Source organism: Eleginops maclovinus, chromosome 22 (genome assembly GCF_036324505.1).
Source record: "Eleginops maclovinus isolate JMC-PN-2008 ecotype Puerto Natales chromosome 22, JC_Emac_rtc_rv5, whole genome shotgun sequence".
Lineage (NCBI taxonomy): Eukaryota > Metazoa > Chordata > Actinopteri > Perciformes > Eleginopidae > Eleginops > Eleginops maclovinus.
This window is the reverse complement of record NC_086370.1, coordinates 22,052,482-22,064,953: the sequence shown is the minus strand read 5'-3', so window position 1 is coordinate 22,064,953 and position 12,472 is coordinate 22,052,482. Positions and strand designations below refer to the sequence as shown.

At 42.4% G+C, this 12,472-nt stretch overlaps 1 protein-coding gene across 1 annotated transcript in view; it reads left to right on the top strand.

The window, feature by feature from the left end:
* The window catches only part of LOC134859253 (pro-neuregulin-3, membrane-bound isoform), a 321,042-nt gene extending 309,920 nt beyond the window's left edge, over positions 1-11,122 (top strand). The window contains 3 exon segments of the mRNA XM_063875647.1: positions 390-505; positions 3,102-3,281; positions 9,164-11,122. Coding sequence (XP_063731717.1) covers positions 390-505; positions 3,102-3,281; positions 9,164-9,815 — 948 coding nt within the window. The 3' untranslated portion in view covers positions 9,816-11,122.
* The last annotated feature ends 1,350 nt before the right edge of the window (positions 11,123-12,472 follow it).

Here is a 12,472-nt window from a genome sequence, read left to right as displayed (position 1 = left end):
CTTTTAAGTCAATCTGGACCTCAGTGACGTTTCCTCCATTGCTAGAAGATTTCACACAGAAACCTTTATCAACATGCAGCCTCCCTCCCCTCTCCACACAGCACAGTTTTCCTCAATCCCTGAAAGCAGGAATGATTTTGAGGCAGAAATAGAAGTAACTAGAGCCTGACAATCAACAGAATCAAGGCAGTAAAGCCCTCCCCACCCCGAGGGTCTCAGTGTGTGGGAAAGAAATGTGAGATATTTCAATGAACCCTGCTTCAGAAGAAGAAGGAAGTGGGGACACTGTGTCTTGCATCTCCAACATCATGGTTCCAGTTGTAATATACCTGAAGGATTCCTCATGACATGTTGATGGTAATGATCGTTGTTGTTGTTTGTTCCCGCAGTACTTCAAACGCTCTTCCCAGCCTCGCCAGGGAACCGTTTGCACGCCCAGCTTTGCACACTGCAACATCTCCACCACGGTCATCGGCAGCTCCAGAGGCACGGCCAAACATCACAGGTAAGACCTTTAATCGCCCCCACACGGTGACGTGCAGGTGTATCATCGCAGCCACCCCCTCCGATCGCTGCAGGAAAACAGTAATAATTAAACAAACAATAGACTTCAGTGTCCTCTCCCGCAATGAGCGGCGACGCAGTGAAGTGAGAAATTGAATTACCCACGTTGCAGTGCAGCCGGAGCTTAATTGCTCTGATTTACGGAAGAATGATAGTAATTATAATTAGAGCTCTAAACATGTTAATAAGGATATCTATAGCCGTCATGAGGAGATGAGGCAGAGATAAAAGGGGAAGCACATGGGCGAGGATTTTTCATTTATGAGCCAGTGCAGGGATGTAAAGCTCACACACACTGCTCAGTGGTGTGTGTGAGCGCTGGCATGTTCATCAGGAGCAACACACTCCAACACACACACTACTTCTGACAGAGTTGGAATTTACATCTCTGCCAAGGATGGATTTTCTGTTACAATACAAACATATTCTCCAAGCTGAGCCAAAGAGGAGAGAGCTCCCGTCTGTCTTTAGTGTTCAGTTTTATGCCTCAGAGAAAAGACAGCGTCCAACATGAAGCACTTTTTAAACCTTTATCTCTGTAGGAGGAAATCATATAGCTATACTTGAAAGCATAAAAATTAAGAAAGCCTCGAAAATGTGTGTTTAACCTGCTTTGTAAAAACTATCACATGGACAATGTATATATGAGGCAAAACTATAGAAATGGTAATACCCTTAAAGAAATGCCCCTGAATTAAGTGCATTTCAAAAAGCAATTTCCTGTTCGAAACTTCAAGTAAAATAAGAAATAAATAAATATTTAACGATTTAAACTTTGACTCATTATCTTTACATTTATTATTTTATGTAACCTCTTAAACAGCCAGTTCCACTTGAAACTCTTTAGGCAGAATTAAAAGGCAAACGTCTAAAAAATGTACAAGATATTTCTTTTGCTTTTGACCCAAAAGTGTGTAAATATGGTAAAAAGGTTATTAACAGACTTGAATCAATATGCAAAATAGATGTTAGTTGGATTACCAGCAAGCTAACGCATTGCACTGGGCTCTGGTTTCAGACGGAGGGTGAAAAGAGGTGCTGCGACACATGCAAAGTTTATTTATTTTTTTGACTCTCCTTCAGTGTGGTTTAGTTCCAGACATTCACACCTCAGAGCTCTCGTAGTTTTCTGCTTCCACTGCTTAACAAACCCACTGCAGCAGCTGGGGGTTTATCAGGTTTTTTCCAAAGGATCCAGGCAGTATTTGAGCAGCCAGACAAACGAGAAACCCTATCAGACGACCTTCAAACCACAAAATCCTCTCCTCTAACCTTTCGGCTAAAGTCCTGCCAGACCTTTTCCCACTGCTTCTGTTTCCATTTCGCTCTCTCACTGAAGAGCCGAGTCGATCATAGGATTACTTGGCTGGCAGTCCTCTAACCACAAATGTTTTTTCTTAGTGGGTTTATTTGTTTAGAATCGCATCAGCTTAGGCAGAGACTCGGACACTAGGGATACCCGCAGTCCAAAACTAAGGCGTAAGAGAAACTAACCAAGGCTAATTCTGTGTTTCGGATTCAATATCTGGTTTGAAAGTGTTTTATAGAAAACTCTGCCAACACTATTACAGTAAGTACCTGACTGTAAGCAGGGCTCCCAGTTCTTGTGGCTAAGAACCCAAATTTTAAAGGCAAATCTCTCCTCTAAAGCAGCAGTGTTAAATATGAATGAGTGCCTGGAGAGGACTTTTGCTCGAAGTCGAAATGTACTTATGTATTTTATTCTGGCGGCAAAATCTGTTCTGACAGATTGGAGGAAAGCAAAGAGGACATGCATATAACACCATGGAGTTTTGTAATGCAACAGACTTTTCTAAGGGCCATGAATCCCCCCTTTTTTCCTTGAAAGATGTTGTTTTACCTCTGAGTTGTAGACCTTTTCTACTGCAGGATATATTCCAATAACCTTGGTGAAATCTCAGAAAAGAGGGTCCTAAGAGGAACTTATGTCCTAGTATCAAGCTTGATTTCCAATCCTCGAGATCCTCTGTACAACATTCAACTTTACAACTTTAATTTTCTAATTGCATGCAAGAAATGGTTTTGCAGAAGAACCAGATAGGTGCAAAGATTGTGCAAAAAAATGAGTCCCATCAAAATGTTTAACTGTGTTCTAATGTTAACACACACTTTGATTGTTTTCCCTGATAACACAATGTCTTTAATCCCAAACAGAGCAACGGAAAAGCTTACCTAAACCCTATTTTCAACAGATTAATTCTAAAAAAATAACAGTCAGACTCGAAAGACAAATAGAACTAATCCAAATTGCAGTTTTATTCAAACAGAACCAACTCCATGATGCACAAACCAATTAACAAACAGAACGAGTTATTACAATCAATCTATACCATCTGCCTGAAGCCACATGTGACCTGAGCTACTAATGATCCCACTCAAACCCCATCAATTATTACACAAACCTCCACATGGAATGCCAAATGTCCAAAAGTGTCTCATCTAACGAGGTATTCCATCAGACCAAATGATAAACAATACACAATACATATTGTTTGACTTCTTCTTTGTATTCCCAGAAGTGGTTCCTTGTCTCACAGCCCGGATCAGAGAACCAAGGCATCCCATTGGTCGGCTCCGCGCAGGACCCCGCCCATACCGAGGGGAAGGTTGAATCCGATTGGAGGGTCCAAGTATTCAGGGCCCGCCTACCAACACCTTCAGGAAGTGGACTCTTCTGAGGCAGAGGCACAGAGAGGGTGAGATTAATGAACTGAAGGATAGATTACAGTATTTGAATTAGCTTTAAATGATTGACAGCTTCATTTTCATTATGACGAAATGCCGGCGAATGAAGCTGACTGTGTTTGCAGGCTCTTGCAATGCAGACAGACCAAGACTGGTTTAGGTGGAATCACAGCTTAAGAATCAGAGAGTATTTTAAAGGTTTTATCCTGTCTTTTCTTCCCTTTACTGCTTTGCTGTATCCTCCATGTGCTGAGTCAATTCAATGAAAGCCACTAACTGAAAAATACAAGCCCCCGCCGCTACGGACAGAGCTTTGGATTTCATTTCAAGAGAGTGAAGGATATTTCAAAGGCAATTCTGTGATTGTCTTTTAACAAAAAAATACTGCATTTCTTCTTTAATCCCCAAACCCCCATCCCTTTGTTTCCAATCTGCTGAGTGAAGATAAAAACAAGGTCACGTTATGTAGTGGTCTGCAGTACGGTGGCACGAGTTCAAAGGAAGGAAGTTCAGTGGTGCTTTTTAAGGACACGATGCAAGCTGCACATCCAGATTCTTCCCTCCGTCGCCCTCCCTGTCCGACATCTCGTCAAACCTGTCCTAAATTATGACTCTCTGCCTCTTTTTTTAATGCTATGGCTCACACCGTTTAAATCCTGGCATCTAAATATTATCAGCATTTGCATAGCAGCCAAGGGAACGGTGAGCAACGGTTTCACCCTGTGTCTCGAGTCAGTATTTTACCCACTTGGACTAGTAAGCCTCACTTCAGGCACTCAGGTCCCAGCGGTCCTGGCTGAGGATAAAGCTCCACATGACCCACATGCATACGAATAAAAAAGAGGACGAGCAGAAAGCTATGGCACACACACTCCCACATATGGTCAGAATGCTAGACGTGTTTATAGGCATTAAGTGACAGTGGTTTGCACACAGGGGGGCCTCAATCTTGTTAAGTTTTCCCATCTCTATGTAATAGTTTTAGACTGGAAATGATGGAAATTAACACATAAACAAACAACTATTAGCTATGTAAAGATACAGTAGCGACAGATAAGTAACAACCCTCCGTTTTCTCCAAACACTGTTAGCTTTCTTTGCACTTTTAGCACCGTTAGCTGCTAGCTTCAGAGTCAGTCCCTGTTCATACTCCTTTGTCTGACCCAAATGTCACTTCTGAGGGCCACTCAAGCTTGTTAAGAGTGCTTCTCCTCAACGAAAGTGCTCTTCTGAAGCTACCCCAGAGTCTTCTGTTTGCCCAAGTGACAGTAAGGTCATCATGAGAGTCCTCTGATCCGTCCCAAGTGTCCATATGATAAGTCCAAAATGTCTATTGTTGAGTCTGAGTGCTCACTGGTCAGGTGTCCTCCAGACCGCCCTGCTGTCTTTGGTTTAACCCAATGGTCAGTCCAAGCACTCTCTGGCCAAACTGAATGTCCACTGGTCAGGCGAAGGATCCTCTCAATGGACCAGGTATGTTTTATTTTGTGTCTTTTGGTCAAATATTGCGTCCTCTGGTCCGCCCACATGTCTCCTGATTGATAGAAGAGTCCTTTGCTGCAATCATAGGGCTTATTTGAGTACCATAGCACAGAATTACATTTCATAAAAGGCCTTCATGCACAGCTGCTGCACATTTTAAATATAGCTTATGACGAACAAATGGAGAAAACGGCAAGAGGTCATGCTCCTTTAAAAAAGTCCCTCGCACATCTACTCACTCATTCCACTAATGCACGACTTCACATAACGGCAGATAAACAAGCCAGACTCCCCTTTCAACATAGTATGGTAGTCTGAGTTGCCATGGTGATACTTGGCCATGATTGCATAGAAGAAGAGAGGGAGAGCTGCAGCAGAGAGACGGAGACGGGGAGAGACAGGCGAGCAGTTTTGAATGCATTCTGACACAGACGGAAAGTGTTGGGAAGTGTAGTGAGTGAGAGAAGAAAGAAAACGGCGGCGGTGAAAGGATGTGATAGAGCAGTGTGCAGATAGCACATGACAGTTGGAAAACGGGCTTTAAAAGAAAGGTCGCCCGCTCTATTCCACGCCTGTTAGAGAAGCCTTGTGTTATCTCGACAAAATGGCTGACAGGGAGACAGAATGTCCTGTGTTGTTACTTCTATTTTAAGATAAGGCTGTCTCCAAAATGGCTGATGGAGGCACTGTATGCATTTCTGTATTTTCCTCCTCTGTTTGCAGTATTTCTTCAGAGACGTTCATATTATCCCTGCATCGTTTTGCCATACCGTGCAGCCTTCAGTGGGAAAAGCATGCACGTTGACTCTGATTGGATGCATTATGTAAACACATTTCACACAACTGTATTGGGTTAGTTTAATGCAATGATATTAAGTTGTATGTATGCAAAATGTGTCTCCAGACAGCTGAATGGGGAATGGATTGATGTGCAGGACTGTTAACACTTGTGCATGTAATGAGCTCCTGTAAAAAAGATAAAAGCCCAGTAACTTATCTCACCTCACTTGCACACAATCTCTCCATGTAATACCCCTCCAGCTGCTCCCCCGTCGCTCCAGGGTCTATATTTGAACGGTGCTTCTTAGATTTGTGCAATCTGATTGCGTTTCAACACATCAAAAGAGAGAGATTTGTCTGTGAATGTTATCGGGGGAATTAGCACCCTCGCATCATCTTCCTCTTATCGCTGGGATCCTCTCTGTGGGCAAAGTAAATCTCCGTTGTGGTTTTATTTTTGGCGAGGTTTTCATGTCTCGGAAAAAAAAAAACTGCGGCGATAAAAGGACCAAGTGATTTCCTTTGAGTCACGAAAAGAAAAACCCACCTTCTCCTCCTCCCACCGCTATTGATGGAGAGGGCGTGTGATGAGGCATTACAAGGGGGACTCCGAGTTGGATTTTTGTCATGGCAGAGAAAGATAGCCTTTGTGGAGGATTATGAGTTATTACGCAAACGATAATAAGGCTCTGCCGGAGAACGCAGCTGGATTTAGACCGTGATAGCACCGGTCAGTCTTAGAAAGAGATTATGTCTGGGCTCAGTGAAGTTATGTCAGGATACAGATCAGAGGCTTGTAATGTGGCTTAACTCGACCCTGAATACAGATAACACACCATCAGTGAGATCTTCAGACAGAACGAGACGTGGCAAAAAGTAGCTGGAACAACATCAGTGAGATTAAGAGGTGATCGAGAGCAGAGCTTGATTTTAAAAAGCGCAGTAATGCTTTTTGCGATTTCCCTTTCCTGTTGTGTGTTAGTTTCGGTGCATGTAAATGGTCTGCAAAGGCTAAAATCCCAAAGTTTTTCTCCAACACACTCCCCCCCACTGCCTGAAACACCTCCATTGGACTCCGTTGTTTACTTCCAGAACATAGTGACATCACTATGTTACACCCATGCTTCTATTGGCTAGCGCTCCAACACATTGTATTTGAGAGGCTAAGGGGCGGGACATCTCTAACGGGTTGGCCAATCACAACAGAGCCGGCCAGCTAGCCAATCAGAACAGACAGGGTGAAAAGAGGTGCTGCAGCACAGGCAGTATGAGAAAAATAAAGAACTTTCTGAACATTAAAGCATGGAGACATGTCCCAGGAGAGACACTACATACATATATACACCTGAACATCAGCAGGAGAGGACTCTTTAAAGTAGAGACTCTACATACTGATATACACCTGAACATCAGCAGGAGAGGACTCTTTAAAGTAGAGACACTACATACTGATATACACCTGAACATCAACAGGAGAGGACTCTTTAAAGTAGAGACACTACATACTGATATACACCTGAACATCGGCAGGAGAGGACTCTTTAAAGTAGAGACACTACATACTGATATACACCTGAACATCAGCAGGAGAGGACTCTTTAAAGTAGAGACACTACATACTGATATACACCTGAACATCAGCAGGAGAGGACTCTTTAAAGTAGAGACGCTACATACTGATATACACCTGAACATCAGCAGGAGAGGACTCTTTAAAGTAGAGACACTACATACTGATATACACCTGAACATCAGCAGGAGAGGACTCTTTAAAGTAGAGACTCTACATACTGATATATACCTGAACATCAGCAGGAGAGGACTCTTTAAAGTAGAGACTCTACATACTGATATACACCTGAACATCAGCAGGAGAGGACTCTTTAAAGTAGAGACACTACATACTGATATACACCTGAACATCAGCAGGAGAGGACTCTTTAAAGTAGAGACTCTACATACTGATATACACCTGAAATGAGTATGATATGTCCTCTTTGAACATGTTTAATTTAGTTGATTTTAAGGACGGTTAAGAATCAGAAAGACACTGAAAGGGAAAGAAGACAGGATGCACAAATAGGTTGAAAGTAAAATTATTTTCCAACAAAGCAAATGGTCTTGAAACAAAACTGGAACGATAGATGTAAAAACAATCAAAATTACAGCGAGTGATAACTTCATCTGTCCTTGACTGAATCTGAACTTTCAAATAAAACTTGTTTTCGACATTTTTCATTAAATCAATAATACAAAAACTAAACTCCAGGTAACCTCTCCGCTTGAGATTGTGTGTGTGTGTGTGTGTGTGTGTGTGTGTGTGTGTGTGTGTGTGTGTGTGTGTGTGTGTGTGTGTGTGTGTGTGTGTGTGTGTGTGTGTGTGTGTGTGTGTGTGTGTGTGTGTGTGTGTGTGTGTGTGTGTGTGTGTGTGTGTGTGTGTGTGGACTCAGAAAGAAAGAGATGAAAGAAAGATGTCACGGCCCATCTTCTCCTCCCTCTTCTTCCTCGGTGAGATGGCAAAGGGCGTTGAGCTGTCCCTCTGTGTATTCTGCGGGGCTTCAGCGTGGGAGTAAAAAAAAAAAAGGCGATTTAGTAGAAACTGCACTCAAAGACAAAATGAGTTCTTGGGTGAAGTGAGGACGTTTTCTCCTTTAAAATCTAAAGTGGTGTTTGGGTCAAAAGGACCCGTTTCAACTTTAAAAATAAGAGCGAAATGAAACAAGGATATTTTATAAAACTTAAGAAGAAGGAACTTTTTTTCATTTGTCCATTCAAAGTATTTATAAAAAGTTACCCCAAAATGTCTGTTGTTAATTAAAGTAAATTTACTTCAGGAAAAAATAAGAAACTTCTTAAATAATTGTTTTATTTTTGTATTTGAATAGAGTCAGATATTCTTTATTCATCCCAAATTGGGAAATTAATTTGGCAAGCACATCTATTTAAAAAAAATTGATTGAAATTAAAATTGGAAGTGAATTCCCCAATTATGTATTCTAAACCAAGCATTTCCCAAGATCAGCATGAATTAGCAACCAAATTCTTTATCATGATGGATTTATTTCCCATAAAAAATCACTTTAATACAAAATAAATGGGTAACACTTTACTTGAATGGGTGTTCATAAGACTGACATCACACCTGTCTTAATCATTAATGAATACTGATGACAGGTGTCTTTAAGTGTCATTAAGTTATGTCACTTCTGATGCAAAGGTGTTTGTGACGTCCTTGTTATGACAACTTGACATAAACCAAGACAACAAACCCACCATAAACATGTCATAGCAGACGTCCATGTCTGACGGTTTAATGTTGCGCTAACAGATCAAGCTAAACGTTGTTCTTAAGTTCGACAGTTCGGTCTGTTACCAATCAATGTGTATTTTGTGTTGTTTAATTTGATCTAGCAGAAAGTATTTGCAATCCTCAATCATACATTTTATCTACAATGTTGGGAATTGCAATAAGACATATTTATTTACACTTTCCATCACAATACTGCACATATTTTTAAATATTATTCTGTATAAAATGTATTTTTTTAATAGTTTTTAAATATTTTTTGCAACGATTAAGGATCTCCTTTCTTCTCTCTGCCTTCATTACCCATTCCCCCTTCATCTCCAGATGCCAGACGCAGGGTGAGCACCGCTGTGACGACCCCAGACGAGATGCCTTCCTCCATATGCAATCTCCTGTTTCCTTTGAGACTCCGTCGCCATCGCCTTTGAGCGTCCACATGGGGGTACGTTCAGGTGCCCCGTCCGACCCAAGCGAACCCAATCCCTACGCCCGCAGCCTGCGTAGACCCGGACGCCGCCACTCCCCGCCTCCTCCGTTTCGCTCCTGCTCCATCCCCATCATCCCCTCCGTCCAGTGTCACCACGACAGCGAGGCGTCTTGTATGCAAACCAGCGTCACGCCAGCAACCAGGGCCATGTGTGCGGGAGGCAAGGAAGCGAGGAGAGAGAGGGCAGCACAGGTCGCCTTGTCTTCTACTTCCTGCTCCTCTGCCATTGGCCAGCAGCGGGATGAGGTGGCGCTGCTGCTGGAGGAGGCGCAGGAGCAGCTCAGGGCATTGGCGCTGGCCCACAGGAAGCAGGAGGAAGGCGGGGTCAGCGGCGGATGCACGGCTGCACAGGTGGAGGCCAGAGAAACTGTTTGCTTCCTGAATCTTAGCGGAGGAAGCGTCGGGGCGCTGAGCTGCAACGGACCCACGCAGACGCAGCTGCTCAGCCCCAGCCTATCACACAGAGACCTGGGCCAAATCAGCCAATGAGAGGACTCCATTTAGGACTTTCGCTTTCAGTTCGACAGACTGACGTGTTCTGCATCAGTGGGACACGAATGGATAAAAAAAACACCATGTAATATCAAGGAAAAAGTTCTGGTGATGCAGACTGTACGGATACAAACACTGAGCGCCTTTACACCGACTGACAGTATGGAAGAAAAAAAACATTTACATTTATTTACAAAAACAAGAGAAACACTTAGGCAAAAAGAAACCAAATAGTCTGTCAACTCCATGGTGTTTTTAATTGTAAAAAGAATATATAAATATATATATAAATATATATGGATATAAATATATGGAATTCAAAAAGTGACCAACGTTGAAGAACACAGGAATGATGTAACTACTCTTCTTTTCTTCTCCTCCCTGTTTTTGTATTAACTCTGTCACGATTTTGGGTTTGACGGCTCTCGAGAAAGACTTTAGAACGCCGCACGTCCACGAGATTCTGTGAGCCTGTACAGAATCCAATATGGCCGACAAGGAAGGAGCCTCCACACCGATTTACCCCCCCCCCCCCCCCCCCCCCCTGCTGGCCTTTTAAAAAACGTGTCTACCCAGCCAAGAATACACTTTAAAGGACTTACGACAAAAAACTAAAACTCCCCGGCCGTGTGCTTGTGTGTGTGTGAGTGTGTGTGTGTGTGTGTGTGTGTGTGTGTACTGAATTGCAGCAAGAGAAGAAGAAAAACACCGGAAGCTACTACAGTACAGTTGGTCATCTTTGGGAGGGCAGATTGTTAAAGAGGGCACATGTACGCTGTACGCTGACCCCCACCCCCCCACCCCCCGTTTGGCCGAAACCAATCTAGATTACTTTAGTTTTTTTTACAAATGGTATTTTCACACAGACGCGCACACACACTCACCTGTGCATCCATTGTCGGACGGTCAGATGAACGGACAAAGGAAGGACAGACGGAGCTACTCTGACGTTTATTTTAGTTTCAGTTTCGTTTGTTTTTTTCCATTTTTGGTTTTTAACGAACAATGCTGCTTTCTGGGGCTGATGGGAGGGGAGAACCACATGGTTTGGGTATTGAAACAAATAAATGTCTCTATGTTGTATCCTATGAATTGGAAGCTTTTGAATCTCTGTATGAATTTACAGCCAAATGTTTCTGGTGATAAAAAGTAAAAAATGGTTGCAATTCTGGTAAAGATTTTTCAAAATGAGAGTTGTTTCGGTTGATTGCTTTCGAAGACGTTTTGACTCCTTAAAAGCAACAAGCGATGCTGGGGAACATCAGCACTTATTATTTGGCCTTTTCACACACACACAATATGGTATGACTTCATCCCAGTATTCATTAGATACCAATCCAAGTAGCAGGTAGTACCCTCTTTTCACCATGCTGCCTAAAACACAGAAATCAACGACAAATAATGTTTTAAAATATGGTTTCACATTAAAATGCCATACTATGCATACGCCAATGAAGTGTATGATGAACCATGTCATAATTTACAAGTGTTTCCATCCATCAAACTTTGTGATTGATGTCATAACCCATTTGAGATTTCATTAGTAAACCCGCCAGTCTCTCTAAATGTTTGACAACTTACATTCTGAGTGAAAATCACAGAAATGAAGGGGATTTCTTCTGAGGATTAAGGATAAGTACGGTGGTCGACTGAAAATAACATTGAAAATAACGAGGTGCAGCTTCAGAAACACTGCAAATACAAACACAAATGTGCCGAAACACATGCATGCACATAACCTGATTCATAATGGTGTTTTGACAGTATATTTGAGATGACACGGTTAGCTACTTTAGCTATCTAGCTTACAGCAGATCTGCAAAAGTACTAGAAGGGATCATGATGTTAAAATAAAAGCCAATAAAACTTACATTTTAGGTGAGTTTCCCGTGACAGTGATTGTTGGCAAGCCTTATAATCCTCACACGTTAACGAGCGCTTCGATCCCAGCTGTGTGCGTCCCTTTTTAGCGTGCCCTGGTTCCCGTTTTGTTTTAAGTTCCTTCCCTCATTTTGTATTTGCAGCGCTTTTAGTGAACGCGAAAAAAGATGTTTCTTCTATTGCACGTGTTTCGGCAGATTTGTGTTTGTGAAGCTGCAGGACGTCTCTCTGAATGTGAGAGATTTGGACCGCTGTAGTGCGTCCCCCCCCGTCGGCCACCATAGAAAGCAATGATAATTTATCAAAACAGGCACAGAGGAGGGAAACGATTCATGACTTGATTTGATTTTGGAAAACAAGCCAACCTTACTGTATAAAGTTAAGTGTGAACAATAAGCACAAGTAGCACCAACCTTCTGTTTAATGCTGCCATCGAGAAGTGTCTGTGGCTCCCTTTTTAAACGTGTACTCTTGGATAAGACTTTACAAATACCAAGTCTTAGAGCTATCTTGTGTTTTCTTCATAAGGAATATGTCTTACAGAACACCTAAAGCAGCCGCCCTTCGAACTCTGTGAATGTGCCCTCTTCAAAAACTGACTTTTTAAACCATCTTCGCGGCCCTTTTTCTCTGTGCGACCGACGCTCAAAGGCCTGATTAAATAACGCAAACCTCTGGATATAAAGTACCTGAAAATTCAAACCTGCACTCGTGAAATCCTTCACGATGGCTGATCCTTGAGAAGCAACGCCTGAATGGCAAGGCTAAATCTT